At 44.7% G+C, this 16,744-nt stretch overlaps 1 protein-coding gene across 1 annotated transcript; it reads left to right on the top strand.

The window, feature by feature from the left end:
* Positions 1-12,473: 12,473 nt before the first annotated feature.
* Positions 12,474-16,744, top strand: LOC133920674 (GDSL esterase/lipase At4g26790-like). Its single transcript, XM_062365270.1, has 3 exons — positions 12,474-13,050; positions 15,701-16,193; positions 16,275-16,744. Exons 1-3 carry the CDS (start codon positions 12,661-12,663, stop codon positions 16,469-16,471), a joined length of 1,080 nt encoding a protein of 359 aa, XP_062221254.1. The 5' UTR covers positions 12,474-12,660; the 3' UTR covers positions 16,472-16,744.

Raw genomic sequence — 16,744 nt, 5'->3', positions numbered from 1 at the left:
AGGTCTCGTAAGTTTTCTTTGACATTTAAGTCCAGCAGGGTTCACCCAAGAACCAATTGATGACCGAAGACCAATCTGCACTTGGTGGGTGGAGGATTTACTATGATGCAAATTGTGTTGAAGCTTTGATTTGCACTGATAGCGAATATAAAGTCATCCAGGATGAAGAAGAGAAAAAAGAGTTCAAAGATGTCAAAGTGTGTATCTTTGATGCTTTGTAATTTATTTTACTTATGACTCAATACAGTGCTTAAGAACACCGTGAAGTAAGATCATTATCCAAAGGACAAATGTGGTAAAATTTCACTTACATACGTAAGCTAGCATTTTTAGCAAATAATCTGCTCTCGTACACGGCCGCAACTTATTTACTACATTAATAATTTGAAAGAAATGTAACATATCATATGACAACAGTATGTGTGATATTTCTGATTACATTTTCTTCACATAGAATTAATGTCTCGTTGGTTCTTTTGCAAAAGAAAAGTCATGTTCTTTTATGTGGTTTACGCACACAAGTGTTATAGGTGGTAAAATTTATAGGCATGTGATAATGATATATCATAATTGGGAGGTTGTTATATGAGTAAGCAGAGTATAGGTACTTGTGTCACCTGTAAACCGAAAAAAGAGATACAATTGCAAACTTGACAAAGTAGTAAAATATTATAAAACAATAGATAGACCAGCGAGAAATCTAAGCTTCCTTTGAGTTACCATAGATAGACCGCGTCATCGCCGAACGCAAGATGAACACCACCCTCTACGTGTTCCAATGAAACGATGGAGCAAGGTCGCATGATTCTCCACTACGGGCACGCCAAGATAGTTATCAAGAACACCAAATTTCTATAGATGTGGTTGTTCAACCATATTCCTTGGAACTGTAAATGGACGTACATGCATGGCGTCTGCAATTCAGCCACGAGCATTGCGACCTGCAAGCGAACAGCGACCACTCGATGCATCAGCCAACACGCATGTGAGCTCTGACCCCTTCTCTGCAGTGCGCTAGCTGTTGCCACAGTTCCCGCCACCTAACCAGCTCACCTGATCACCTCCATTTATTATGGCAAGAAACCAGTGCACTTAACTGCTACCTCCACTCGCTCGCCATCACTTGCATCACACGCTGCACCCACTCGTGGTGGAATCTGCCATGGCGCCGTCCAGGCGGTCCAGCCGCTTCCGGCTCGAAGCAGCGGCGTGGCGCGGGCGGTCCTGCGAGTGCGGCCGTGATCGTGTTCGGAGACTCGACGGCGGACACGGGCAACAACAACCACATACCCACCCCGCTGCGCGGCGACTTCCCGCCCTGCGGCCAGGACATGCCGGGCGGCCACCGCGCCACGGGCCGGTTCGGCAACGGCCGCCTCCCGCCGGACTTCATCTCCAAGGCCGGTTCGGCAACTGCCATCCGGACTCGCTAGAAACCAATCGATGGTATACCTAACTGTGAGTTGAAACCCGTCTACGGTGTAACATGTTAGATCAACCAGAAATCAGGTTCACCGAATGTTCAGTAGTTCAGCTTCTCCTTTCACTTCGAACAATGAGAAACGCTAACATTGTCAAAACCATTCGTGCAGGTATTTGATCTAGAAGCAACTAACTGAAACCAAGAATTTCATTCCACACAGATCACACCATTACTGAAATATTGCACACCATTCCTGTCCTAATTCCTTACATGAAGTAAGCACCAAGCATGGCATTAGACCATTTGTCCATCAGAAAAGACGGCGAAGCATCCATACGCACGGATCAAGAATGCCATAAGAAGGCTATGCATAAATTCACAGACAACCAAAGATACATCCATATAAAATGGACTGTTGCTCATATGGGAATACTAAATTTGAACATAGCAGAGAACTCTGAAAACCAATCTATGAATTGGGAACCAATCTATGGTGTAGCAGTCAAATAGAAAAAAAACGAGGAGTTCAAGGATTTTGTAACATGCTAGATCAACCATAATTCAGGATGCAGTGAAAACACCCAATGTTCAGGTAGTTCTGCTTCTCATTTTGACTTCAAACAATGAGAAATGGCGTCATTGTCAAAACCATACATGCAGGCATTTGATCTAGAAGCAACTAACTGGAACTAAGAATTTCATTCCACACAGATCACACAATTACTCAAATATTGCACAACAATCCCATCCTAATTCCTTACATGAAGCACTAAACATGGCATTAGACCATCTGTCCATTAGAAAAGTCCGCCAAGCATCCATATGCACAAATCAACAGTGCCATAAGAAGGCCACGTATAAATTCACAGGCAACCAAAGATACATCAACAGAAAATGGATTGTCGCTCATCAATGGCACACAGTAATAAATTTATGATCATTATTGATTTATACTTCCTAGTGGTTTATCTATCTAAATGGCTCCATCAACAGCGGCTCACTAATATAGTACTCATATACAACTTCTGAAAAAATAACGATTGCAGAGAAGACATTTCTGCCATTCCTACAACACAAAAGAATTATCTCGGTTCATAGTAACATTAATGCACCAAATAGAGCATATCCTTGGGCTACCAACAACATGCACAGTCAAAACAGCTCATTACCTGCAGCGGCAGACATGATTGATTCTTTTTCTTTGAAATAAGAAACAAGATTTATTTCCTTTTTGTCTTGGGAAGCCATGTGTACTTCTTTCTTTCACCTAACATCCAACTCGTGCATCCTCCACTTCATACAGATTTGTTGAGCCAGCACCCTGCAATAGCTAAAAAGAAGAAGGTGATTGTGTAGTTTAGATGACACATAAGCACGAAACAGAGAAGGTCAACACTATGCTGCTTACAAGTAATTTGCATGCCTATATATTAGCATTTACAGCTTGTAAGACCTAACTCCTACCATGTTGTTTCATAGCCGGTCCCAAGCCAGAAAAAGGAGGGACAAGCCGATATAAAAAACTCAATCACTCTTATGGAGATGAAACCCAATTTTGAAATTTGTTAGGGAAATGTCCTCCTTAGCAATATGTCACATCTGAACCTAGATGTAATGTTAAATGAGCAAGGGTTGGGCCATCACCTCTTTGTGCCTCACCATATCTTAATCTAGGTAGGGTGATAAATGAGCAAAGATGAGGTTGTCACTTCCTTAGGGTGATTGGTTAATGAGCAAGTTCTTCATATTTTACTCAACAGGTCTGAAGGGTAAGCAAGCTACCCAAGGCAAGTAGGATCTGTTAAGGTCACTTATTTCTCACATTGAACATAGTACCGCTACATATACGCATAATACTTACAATGAACACAGTACTCACCAACAAGTCTCTAATTAACTCGTCAGTCTTTTACGCGCTCCTAGATATGCACTTTTTTTCTTATACGGAACATAGTACTAATTCCTAAATATAACATTGATTAACTACATTGAACAAGGTATACACCAAATAGTCACATGTACTACCTGCTAAAAAAGCACCTTTTCTATGGCGGCATTATCTTTCATGCCTATCAGTTCATCAGCAATGGATGTATCCAAACTTTCAACAATTCATTTTTGCACGCAATAAATCCTACTAAATATAAGCATACATGCATTTACTATCTGCTACAAAAGCACCTTTGTTCATCAGCAATGGATATCATGCCTATCCATCCATCCACGCTGGATGTATCCAAACTTTAGATGATTCAATTTTGCACCAAATAAATACACCCCCTTTTAGATTTGATAACACCTGAAGATACTCATCTCTATATAAAGGCATGCGCATCGCCCACCTACACCATACAGCCTTTGCGAATTGTTTTCACAAATACAAAGAGGCTACAATACATTGAGTAGTCAACGGTGAAGGAGGATAGACTGAGAATGGGTAAGCAAAATACTGGTATCATCTGTTACTGCTTTAACCAACCCTCTATTAACTCCGTCACTAACTACTTCTTTGTAGGTGATGCTAACAATAGCCAAATTACCACTACCACTAAGACAACAAGATTACAACAGCTCCTTAAAGAGGAAGCAGAACTACAGAAGAAGCTAGAGGCTTCAATACGCCGGCGTGAGGAGCTGGATACAAGGGAAAAGAATTGTGATGAGAAAGTGATGCACATGCTGATGGGCGACTTTGAGGGAATGGGATTGGAGGATTTGAAATCATCCCATGACAAGTTAGCTGAACTACAGAGCACTATCAAGGACAGGGCCACCTAAATGTCTTGCTTAGAGCCAACCCCCTTCCTAGTGGTGATGCCAACAGAGTTGGTGCCTTTGGGAATGGTCTGAGTCTTTTGTTTTTCCAAATAATGGTGCAAATCATATTGATAATAATTATTGGTCATGTCAGAGAGGACCGATTGCGTCTAATGATAATATCTCCTAAACGGTTCTATTTTAATTCTCACTTTGTTATGATGAGTTTATATTTGGTAAGGTTGTCATAAGACATTATGCCGATCTCACTATTGTTTGGTGATTAATCTATATATTAAAAGATGGTATCTTCTCCACGGCGGCTGTATAGAGAGAGAAAGTCTAGAAATTCTCCCAAAAGAGAAAAATATCTAGTCCTAAATCTAGTGGTACCTAATTATGATTATAGATTGTAAACATTGGATCTGATAAAAAAACATATGACATCATAACTAGCAAATAAGGCATAGTTGAAATAGGCTTCATAAAGGAATTTCACATCCGAGTTGGATTCGGACACTCGTGTTCATGTCCAAGCAACACTGAGCAAAGGGGGTCAACGAGGTCTCCTTCAGGACATTAAGGTTTTGTTAATCGGGTATGAGATCTAGATGAAACATGTAGCTAGCGATCCTGCTCTGCTTCTGCTTTATTATGCCCAATATGAATCATTAGAATTCTCATGTAGCAACCATCCGAAGAAGCACAACAACAAGAGCACCAACCATGCGCGACCCCATTGGTCCTCTAAGGCCAACTCCAGCAGTGGAGGTATCCAGTGCTACAGTACTCTACGCTGTAGCACTGGAAATTGATCTCCAGCAGCTACCTCATCCAGTGCTACAATGTAGCAGTACTGTAGCAACACTGCTCACAGGGGCTGACAGTGGACCCGGAGCAGAAAACGCGCCGGGTACTGTAGCAATACTGTTTACAGAGGCTGACAGCGGGTCCGGAGAGAGAAAAAGAGGAGTAGAAGGTAGGAAATAGGGTAGCTGCTGGAGATAAAAAATTAAGGGATATTGTAATAGTGATAGGGGATGCTATAATAGTGTTTTTGAGGATAAAAATTTAAGATAACTGCTGGAGATGGTCTAAATCCGGTTGCCATGTGGTGCTATCCTATTAAAAGGGGTTACAATGCATATGGGAAACATTTATGGCTGGAGCAACAAAGCTAAAAATATGGAGCAGGAAAGCTTTAGATAGGGTACAAGTCGATTCCACCACCCTCCTTGATATGCATGGGCACATGGGTTCTTTGCTCAAATAAGGTGACAAATCTGATTTCACTAATGCTTAGGCCACAGCTGAAAAGATCAAGAAAAAAAAGGTCTGCATTGTCTCTCACCCATCTTGAATCATAGTTGTTACGGCAGTGTGACGAGCATGCTGACCCACCACCTTCACAACTTTACAGTGCCTATGGTGTGTGACGTGGTGACGCCATACATACATTGGCGTGGCGAATACACAACAAAGTAGTACAGCATAGCAGAGCTTGAAGCCTTGAACACAGGAGCAGATCAGAGGCAAAGCATTAGAGCTTGAGGCCTTCAACACTTAATATTTAAATATGCAATAATATATTATGAGTAAATCAAAAGAAAAAAGGAAACAAAAAAAAGAATTAATAAGTGGGCTGCCATACTGTCCAACCCATCAAGCCAGCCCACAAATTCAACCCCTCACCTCATTCCCTAACCCTAGCTTATGTTAACTACCCCCTCCACTCACGCACGCAACACAACAGCCGCCCGCAACATCACCCCCTCCTCCACTCACATGCATGCAGCATGCAACACGCAGACGGGCCGGAGAGGCAGACGGAGCGGAAAGTTGGAGATCCGAGGCAAACGCAGGGGTTGGGGCGGCCGTAGATCTGAGGTGGATGGAGATCCAGACGGCTTGGGCGGCTCAGGCGACCATGACTCTATTGCAACCGCCATAGCGCATAACGGTGCCACGGGGACGCAACAGCGCTATGGCGGACGCCATACATGCCGGAGCCGTGGCATCCTCGTGGCGAGACACCGTTCTCTGCCACGTCGATATATCGATGTTATGGTGACGATTCTCGACGCCATGACAACTATGTCTTGAACCATGTTTCCTATAAGTTATCAGAGGACTGAAGCATGGTCAAGATAGAGCTTTTCTAGCAACCAATTCTGACATAGACGATATATGCTTCAAAGCATTTACATGAGTTTATAGTATCTTCACAATATATCCCAACTGTTGAAAGCAACAAGAGGCTTCTAAATACCCTTATGTCCTACAATAATGCACTCTTAACAAACTTAAATTCTAAGACTACATTACTAAATCTAGCCTATCTTTGGGCATACCAGCTAGTTATCTAATGAAGAAAATCAGTGTCATGGATGCAAGCTATTTCATAGTAGCCATTTATACACCATCCAAACAAAATGTATGCATCTAAATATAATCTGATATAACATATATCTACAACACCAGTTTAAACAAAAATTAAAAAATGTTAATCGAGTAGGATGGGCAAAGACGAGGATAACAAGTTCATTTTCCGCCAGCCATATTTTGCTTGTGGCCAATTGTCACACTCGATTTTTCAAAAGAATAAATAGGTGTATTCTACATGTATGTTAGGATCGGTTTCATCATACATGTGGTGATATTATTAGTGATGTACAGTTCTATATCGAACAAAAATAATTTTATTGAAATAAATACCAGAGTTTTTAAACAGCAACAGAAGAACAAGAGGAAACTTCAACGAAAGCTTTAGGGTACACCACAAGCAATCGACTGGGGGAAACGCGACCTAAGACACTCCGTCTTCATTGCAGCCTTCAGCTTCCTTGATCTCTGTGTAATCTTTTCCAACTGAGCAGTATTTATTATTAGACATAGGAAGTGTGAGTACATATCATACTCCGTAAGTGTGAAAAAAATATGATATGGCACTTAAGTCAAGGAAGGCTCAACCCGAGGTTTATTTGCATAAGAGCCATTTTAGTTGCAAACCATTTTAAAAAAGCTACCTATTTTCTAAGTTGAATAGAATTTAGTAAAACAAATCTACCACCAACTGTTTCTGGCTTTACCCAAGCCAAACAACATCAACCAACACTTAACTCGATGAGCCAACCAAACCAAAACACCTGCTAATCATGTGAGGGTCCAAACCACTCATAACCGTGAGTATGACTGATATATTAGTTTTCACTCTGCAGATGTTGTACACTTTACCCACAAGACGTGTCCTCCTTTTTGCCCGTGTCGATCAAACACTTACACACTTCCAAGGTGTGCGGCCAAGATTCCACTTCAAAGCCTTTCTATCGCCTCTCTCAGCATGTGTCTGTCACACCCGATTTTAAGATCAAAACCAGATGTAAACTATATGTATGCCAGGATCAGTTTATTCATACATATAGCGACTTCATTAGTGCGTAACAGACACAGTGCTTCTTATTACAACGCTAATTAATACAAAATGACCACACACGGATCTAAAGAAAAATACACCACAACGGAAAAAGAACGGTGCAGCTCCAAGCCAACAGGCAGCCAACCGAGAGTTCCACAAGCCTAGATCTCGGCACCATCTTCAGGGAAGTCGTCCTCAGAGAATTCCTCAAAAGTTTCACCTTCTGAAACAACAAGCGTGAGTATTTCCAGTACTCAACAAGTGGGAAAAAAAATAAATTGGATATGGTGGCTTGAATCAAGGTTTCCTATTCTCTAGGGTTTCATTTGCATAAAAGCCGATTTTATCCCTAAACTATGGAAAAGCAAATTTTATTTTAAATAGGAAAAGACGTACCAAAGATTTTCTTTAACCTCCGAGAATTCAACCCAATTCTCAATCCAAGAAAAACAATCACCCGACTAATCATGTGAGGGTCCATGCTACTCATAACCGTGAGCACGACTGAATATTCAGTTTGACACTCTGCAGAGTTTGCACACTTTACCCACGAGTCGTGATCTTCTCTGTTGCCGGCACCTGATGGTACCTTACACATTTCCGGGGTGTGCGCCAAGAGATCACTACGAGGCTTTTCCAAAGAGTCTCCCAGTATGCACTTGCCCACTGAGGTTTCACCGCCGTACATAAGTGGAGTAACCCTCCACCCCAGAAACCCCCTCTTGTGCCGGGTAGAATCGGGAAGTAACCCTTCCTTATCTACACATCCAATTAGCTCATACAACACTGGGAGAACATCTAATTATTAGGCCAAGCCGTACCATATTGGTCTCGTGGTTGTTCTGTTGCCATGGATGGTCGCTCCATGAACCGGTCATTAAAATGGTCTGAGCAAGACCGCCAATAACCCCATAAGGATAGATTACCAAACATTTTCAAACAACCAACCATGCTGGGAAAAGTAGCCCTTCCTTGCCCAAACCCTAGTTATCTTTATTGTTAACTCCCTTAACAACATCAGTTTTTATGATATTCTTCCTATATCAACTTTTAGTTCATAACTCATGATTCATCACCTATACGCTACATGCTCATATAAAGCATGGCTAAGCATAAACATGATGATATTTTAAGGATAAAATATCTACAACTAACACTAGTATTTGCTATACTACCTATTTTGTAAAATAGCATGCATATTAGATAAAGACTATTTTTATATAAAAACTAGGTTTGCAACATGGTCAAGACACTTGCCTTCGTCGAAGTGATGCACAGGTCCTTCAAAATCTTCCTCCTGAAAGTTTCCGAACTCCTGGACTGAATCGTCTACATGAGCACCCAATCAAACATAAGAACAGTACACCAAACAAACTAAAACTAGGGAAAAACCCTATAAACAAAATCTACATGTCGCTACGAGAATATGAGCGCAAAGATCGCCTAAAACGGAGGTACGAGCGAAAAGTTATGAGCGTTTGAAGTTTCAGGGGTGTTTTTGCAAATTTTCCTTATTATCAGAGAAAATCCGAATTATTTTTACACTGGAAAATTGGATTTATGATGTCATAAAGCGAAACAGTTTTATTTCTTAAAAGAAAAGGTATGGAAAAGGTTCATGGGGCTTGTGGACCATGGAGGACACACCGGTCCACCGATCCATGGTGGACCGAAGGGGTATGCTACTGGCCGGTCTAATCCGGGCCGTTGGTCGGAGATCCGATGGCCGAGATTCAAAGGGGGCGGTGACCGATGGTGCTAGCACAAGGAGGCGGTGGCTAGCGGCGGGGGGGGGGGGGGGGCGAAGGCTTGCCGGAGTAGCGCGAATACATGCTACTGGCGACCAAACTCGATGGGGAGCGGCTCAAAATGAAGAGGAGGGCAAGGGGGTTCTCACGGCGGGCTTGTCGGTGGCGGAGGGAGACCCGAGGGCGGTCGGCAACGGAGAGGAAGGCCGATTGCGGTTGAAGCTCGGTGCGGCAGCCGATGGCAGCGAGAGGAGCTCCGAGCGGCTGCGAAAAACGACGCCCGAGTCTCCGCGACACTGAAGAAGAAAGAAAAGAGGTCAATGGTGGCTCGACATGGCCAAATTAAGTCGGTGACAGAGCTCTCACCGGCAACAATGGCGGCTGTCGGCGCGGAGTTCGATTTCGTGTGCAAATGAAGGGGAAAAGTGGGGGTTCTGGTGGGAAATGGAGCAAGGAAAGTGATGGGATGCTTATATAGCCGAGAGAGGGATTGGAGGAGTCGGAATCGAGAAGATTGGCCGGCAGCCCCAATTTTAATCCACACTTCGGTTTCCATGCAAGTGAGAGGGGAATAGAGGGGGAAACGACCGGAATCAAGAGAGGGGAGGGGGAGGATCACGGCCATGCGATTGATTTCGTGAATCAATGTGCGGGGTGGCTCCGATTTGAAACGGTGGCGGCAAAAGGGGGTTCAAGCGCTGGGCGGCGAGAGGAGGAAGCAGGCGAGCCGGCGGCTCGACTCGGCGGAGCACGCGGCTCGGCTCGGAGCTGGGTCCACTGGTCGACGAGAACGGGGGCGGCGGCCGGCTAGAATGGATGGCTCGGTGGGCTGGCTTGGGCTGGCGCTGAGAGGAAATCCGGCCCACGCGGGAGGGGAAGAAGGGAGGGGAGGAGGGAAAAACTGGGCCGGGGAGGAGAATTCGGCCCAATTCGAATTTTCTCAATTTCAAAGCCTTTTTCATTTGAATTTCAGCATATTTTCAAATGAGGTTTTAAAACGGCGAATCCTAGCGAAATTTTGCAAACTTTTTCCACCCAATAAAACCTTATTGCATCTATAACAGCATGAATGCATTCAAACATTTTATCTTAGGCCACGTTAAATTTAGAAATTAATTTCCTATTGAACTAAGTTGCAACACTTGATTAAATTTCTAGCAAAATTTTAAATTATTGCAAAAATTGAATTTTGGGTGTTACAGTGTCGATCCGCTAAGGTTTCAGCATCGTACATAAGTAGAGTACCCCTCCACCCTAGAAGCCCCCTCTCGCGCCTTACGATTTCAAGAAGTAACCCTTCCAACCTCGTACCACCATATGATCTTCACCATACTAAGAGAAAATGAATTACTCAGCTAGGCCCATTCCATACTAGGCTTGTGGTTGTACTGTTTAACTTAGGTGGTCGCTCCACGAACCGGTCCTTAACATGGTCTGGGCAAGACCGCCAACATCCAACACAGGGAGATAACCAATATCCGACAAAGCCAACATTCTTATCTGGAATACATCCACATGCCAACCATCATGCCAAACTTGTCCAGACCCTACTTTCCAAGTCTAAGCATTTTTACCAAAGATCATCATTATTGACCAAAACACATTTCCCTATGCTACTCATGAGTAAGCACAACTAAGCACATTCTACCCATAACATGATAATCAATCTATGGCTAAAAGGAATACTGTGAAAAAACTAGTAAACCTTAACAATAGGATATCATATTTGACGAGCATGCAATTTGTAAAATAAAACTTTATAAAAGTAGGCGTAAAATATTTAAGGACACTTGTCTGGCTGCTGCTCAGTGATCTTTGTAAACTCAGTTCTAGCATATCTCGAAGTCTCAACTATGTAGCTTATCGAATCTCCAGAAACGTCATATTCTGCTCACAAGTTCTACCGACAAAAGAGAAAGCACAAAACAACTAAGACACAATACACTAAACAGAGACAACACATTATACAAACACTATGGTTGGATAGGATATGATTTTAGAAGAATTTGGGCACAAGAATTGCTCAAATCAGAGTTTAGACGGAGGAGAACAAGCTCTCAGAAGATTAAATTAGGTTTGAAAGAAAAAGGAGTCAGAATATTCCCTGAAAATATTCTCAACCAATTTATGAAATTATTTGCCAGATGAAAACCCTAACTATAGCGATGGCATGACATTAGCAGAGAAAAAGAATGAAGGGCTTGGTGCATGCAACGATGATATGGTGGTGGCGTGTTGGAATTTTAGGGTATTGCCGAATAGACAAAAAAGGATGTACAAGCAAGATGTTATGTGAGATCTTATTAAGCCCTAACTGATAATTGGAATAGAGTAAAACAATTGTTATGGACTTTTTATGAATTATGAATGCGGAATTGGGTCAATTGGAATCTGTATAAAAATGGTGGACCAATCGAAGTTTGAGAATCGCATGAAACGGTAGAAGAGAATGATCGAGCAATGTGACAAGTAAACCCAATTAGGTCATTCCGTAGTTAAAAAATGGTATCATCAACGTATTGTAGCACCGACACACCTCCATCAACCAAATGAGGAATTAAACCTTGTATATGACCGCAAGACTGAGCTCTTTCTACCAAAATATACAATCGGCTACTAAATTAAACAGCAGAGGAGATAATGGGTCGCTCTGCCTAAGCCTCTTATGAGTTTTAAAATAGGCACCCATTTGATCATTAACTTCAACACCAACTTTACAACTTGCAACCTCCCCTGATGAAAATCATGTAAAAGAACCTTCAAATCATCTTTTATAAAATCCCAACAGAATTGATAGAATTCAATTGGGAAACAATCAGGTCCCGAGGCCTTACTGTGTTCCATAAAAGGCTTTGTCAGGTTTTCATTTTCCTGATCAGACACCTTCCTTTGTCCGAGGTCTGCGCTAACTGACCAAAATAAGCAAGATGGGTGCTCATCTGCCTATTCCGGACTGGATCATCAACATTTTTCAGGAAGGGATAAGGGCAGAGAAAACATGTAAGTGATGCAGTCTTCTAGCTTGGCGCTAGCTGAGGATGCAACATCTCCTCGACCGGTGGGCTGTCGGAACGCCTGCATTCAGCTGAGAGCTTTTGCTATCTGCAAGCCAAGAGCGACCACTCGACGCATCAGCCGACACGCCTGTGAGCTCTGACCTCTGCTCTGCAGTGTGCAAGTGCCACAGTTTCCCGCCACCTCAGCAGCTCACCTCCCTTTATTATGGCGAGAAAACCAGCGCACTTAACAGCTAACGCCACTCGCTCGGCATCACTTGCAACATACGTACGCTGCACCCGCATCTCGTCGACTCTGCCATGGCGCCGTCCAGCCGTTCCCGGCTCGAAGCAGCGGCGCAGCTCTTGCTGCTGGTGGTGATGAGCGGCGTGTCGCGGGCGGCGCCGCCGCGGGTGCCGGCAGTGATCGTGTTCGGGGACTCGACGGTGGACACGGGCAACAACAACCAGATCCCCACAACGCTGCGCGCCGACTTCCCGCCGTACGGCCGGGACATGCCGGGCGGCCCCCGCGCCACGGGCCGGTTCGGCAACGGCCGCCTGCCGCCGGACTTCATCTCCGAGGCGTTCGGCCTGCCGCCGCTCGTTCCGGCCTACCTCGACCCGGCGTACGGCATTGACGACTTCGCGCGCGGCGTCTGCTTTGCGTCCGCTGGCACCGGCATCGACAACGCCACCGCCGGCGTCTTGGTAAGTAATCCGCCGCCTCGCCGCCTGTTGTACATACTGTTCGGTGTCGATCAGCTTTTGCATGCACTTTTCACTACTGAATGTTATCGCCAACTATCCAAGGCCTAGATCCGATCCGCTACTGAGAATGAGTATGTGACTATGTGTATACCACATATCTTCATGGGACATAAAAAAGATGGTATCATCGTAGGATGGAGCCGCGCTGCAGTTCGGCTCCACGGAATACAGTCATCTCCTTTTCCCCGTGTGATCGATCTGCATGGCGTCCCTGAGTCAACACATTCAATTCCTTCCTAGTTGCACCGTTTTTCTTGCCCCAGATGGGGCTAGTAGTTGGGCTTGTAACTACAGTGGGGATCGAATCTAGCGCCAGCCAATCATAGGACAAATGGACCACTCCCAGTTTTCTACTGCGGCACCGCAAAAATCCTGAGCTGGCTTCTGAACTTTCAGCAGCTCAAGGCCTTGGAGCTCTAGTACTGAGCTGTCTTCTGATGAATATGCTGGCGATTGCTTCGTCTTGCAACCACTTTGCCGGCCGGCATTTAGTAGCCTGAATTTAATCGCACTCGCCAGGTACTGTTCATTCCTAGAATAATTCTCTGGTTTGGATGGTGATCGGGACCTCATGTTAGCTACCAGCATTACTACATAACCCCTTATTATTATCAGTTAAAAACTATTTTACTATCGGGTTTTTTTAACCGACAGTGATTAAGTAAAAATAGTCGGTTTTTTAATCGGTAGTGGTTAAACAACAGTGATAATCATGGATTATCATAACTAGCCGAGAACCGACACGGATACTTACCATCATTACCAGTTTGTGACTCCAACCGGTAGTGATAGTTAGTATTATTGTCGTTTCTTAGCTTCAAACTACCGATTGATATCCCTTATCATTGTCGGTTCGTGGCTCCAACTGGTACTGATACACAATCCTGAAAAAAAAATCAAAATTGAAACAACATACCATAATTAATTAAGCTTTACATTACTAAACCAACATCACAGTTCTTCACCATATTAATTACTAAACCCTAGCTAGTAGTCACTGTCTAACCAAAAGAAACGTCTGACCGCACACACAAATGTAACCCTAAAACTTCAGTTCAGATCGCCGTCACAAAAGAACCACCCGTCGTGCACCTACATCTACCACCAGTTGAAATCGTCAACAACAAAGTAGTCATTGGGGCTGTCGTCATCATCGTCACTTGACTCCTCACCGTCCTTTTCCTCCTTCTCCATGCACTAGTGACTCTTTGGTGCCGGCTCGTCAATGAAGTATACCCATACTTCGTCGGTGGATAAGGACCCCGTCGATTCGGAGTCGGATTGCGCCTCATGTGAATTCTTTGATGCTGGAGCTACCTCTTCATTGTCGGACGAAGGCACGGGGGCGGATGGAGTGGCCAGAGATGGTGGTGGCGAGGGAGTTTCCATGGCAGATAATGTCACGACGGCAGTGGCGACAGCGGTGGGGAGAGAGAGGGGGGGGCGGAGGCCGATCTCGAACGCGTGAGAGAGAGATAGAGAGAGAGGGGGAGTGGGAGCAACCGGAGGGGAGGTTAATTTATAAAGTTTCGGGAGAAGCTGTACCGACAGTGCGTGAAAGTTGTACCGACAATGATAAACACTATCACTGTCAGTTCTTGATGGCATGACTTTTTATATGCTGGTTGAGCTTATGAATCGGTAATGATACTTTCTTATCACTGTTGTTTCTTATTACAAACCAGCACTGATACAACCAGTTCAGAAAAAATACCGGCAGTAGTGATAATCAACTTATCATAGCTGGTTTATAGCTAAAACCGGTAGTAATGTATCAGTACCAACTTGTAACAAGAACCGGTAGTACTATCACTGTAGATTTTTGATAGCTCGATTTTTTATGTATTGATTGAGCTTATGAATCGACAATAATGATAGGGAACAAATGATTCTTTCTGTAATAATGCAGCCCAATTCTATCTAGTAACACCCTGTGTTGGTTCATGAGATTGGAGGCCGGTACTAGGTAGCGGTTCAAGGGTTGTAGCTGTTTATGGATGGATGGAGCCGACAGTCCAGTGTTCATCCGTGAAAGACCGACGATCCGTTGAAGGGAAGTGTATAGATAGAGACATACGGTAGTGGAGTACTAGATAGTCTGTATATGGCATCGACATAGGAATATACTAGGATGGTGTTCTTGAAGCAGGTTGTAGAACACAAGTTTGACATGACAATTATTCTGGACAGCTGCCTTTATCCTTCTGTGCCCAACCATATTTTGCATAGCTCAGTTGGTTATAGTTATTATGGTAAAACTTGGCTATTTGGATTCGAGTTGCGTACGCGACACGGTACTCATAATTATAAAATAATTATATATAGAGTCCAAAATTTATACTTCATTCGGGTCTAAAAAATTGACACACCCATGCATGGCCGTGGGCATATGGCACATTGGCTTCTCATCTACTTAAAAGCGCCGCCGGTCACTGTTCATGGATCTTGAATTATTGATCCCCATACATGATACGATCGACCTCACGCATTTGTTTCAACACGCAAATTTGCTTCCAAGGTGCAATCATATTCTCTCGCATTTCGCTTCAGAGCTGAACTGATGTTGCATTGACAAACGCCGTCCCACTAGTCAGTGATCCCGCTGTGGAAGGAGGTGGAGTACTACAGGGAGTACCAGCGCCGGCTCCGCGCGCACGCCGGCGCCGCGCGCGCGCGTGCCATCGTCCGGGGCGCGCTCCACGTCGTGAGCATCGGCACCAACGACTTCCTCGAGAACTACTTCCTGCTCGCCACGGGCCGGTTCGCGCAGTTCACGGTGCCCGAGTTCGAGGACTTCCTCGTCGCCGGCGCGCGCCGGTTCCTCGCGCGGATCCACCGCCTCGGCGCGCGCAGGGTCACCTTCGCCGGGCTCGCCGCCATCGGCTGCCTGCCGCTGGAGCGCACCACCAACGTGCTCCGCGGCGGCGGGTGCGTCGAGGAGTACAACGAGGTGGCCAGGAGCTACAACGCCAAGGTGGAGGCCATGGTGCGCGGCCTCCGGGACGAGTTCCCGCGACTCAAGCTCGCCTACATCTCCGTCTACGACAACTTTGCCAACCTCATCGCCAACCCGGCAAAATTCGGTGAGCTAGCCACTGCACCAGACTAGGAGTAATTGCTAACGAATATAACGACTAGACCTGAGCACCGTGCATGGCATACAGGGCTGGAGAACGTGGAGGAGGGGTGCTGCGCGACGGGCAAGTTCGAGATGGGATACATGTGCGGCGGCGGCGCGGCGCTGACGTGCGACGACGCGGACAAGTTCCTCTTCTGGGACGCGTTCCATCCCACGGAGAAGGTGAACCGGCTCATGGCCAACCACACGCTCGAAGTCTGCTACCAACAGGGCCTCCTGTAAAGTGACGCATCGATACCTTGGAATTCCCGGAGGAGAGGAAGATTAGTAATCAGAAAAGATTATATTCGTTACTAAGTACATTGTCAGAACCACAGAACAAAAGCAAAAACTATGTGCATTCCACCATTTAAGAAAAAGAGTGTGTCTAGTCTGAAATAGAATTTTCAAATCCATAAGTCACCTATTATGAACTTTTGGATCGCAAATCTTGGAATCAATATCAATCCTCACTCCCACCTCTCTCATTAACTCAACAAATCTCCAAGTTCTGCA

The sequence above is a fragment of the Phragmites australis genome, chromosome 6 (genome assembly GCF_958298935.1).
Source record: "Phragmites australis chromosome 6, lpPhrAust1.1, whole genome shotgun sequence".
NCBI classification, from domain to species: Eukaryota; Viridiplantae; Streptophyta; class Magnoliopsida; order Poales; family Poaceae; genus Phragmites; species Phragmites australis.
Note: the sequence above shows the minus strand (reverse complement) of the source record. Positions and strands in the feature narration are given on the sequence as shown.

Coding starts and splice junctions, on each gene's coding strand:
- LOC133920674 (XM_062365270.1), top strand. CDS start 12,661: ATGGCGCCGTCCAGCCGTTCCCGGCTCGAAGCAGCGGCGCAGCTCTTG. Junction 13,051..15,700: donor ACGCCACCGCCGGCGTCTTG/GTAAGTAATCCG, acceptor CCGTCCCACTAG/TCAGTGATCCCGCTGTGGAA. Junction 16,194..16,274: donor CGCCAACCCGGCAAAATTCG/GTGAGCTAGCCA, acceptor CATGGCATACAG/GGCTGGAGAACGTGGAGGAG.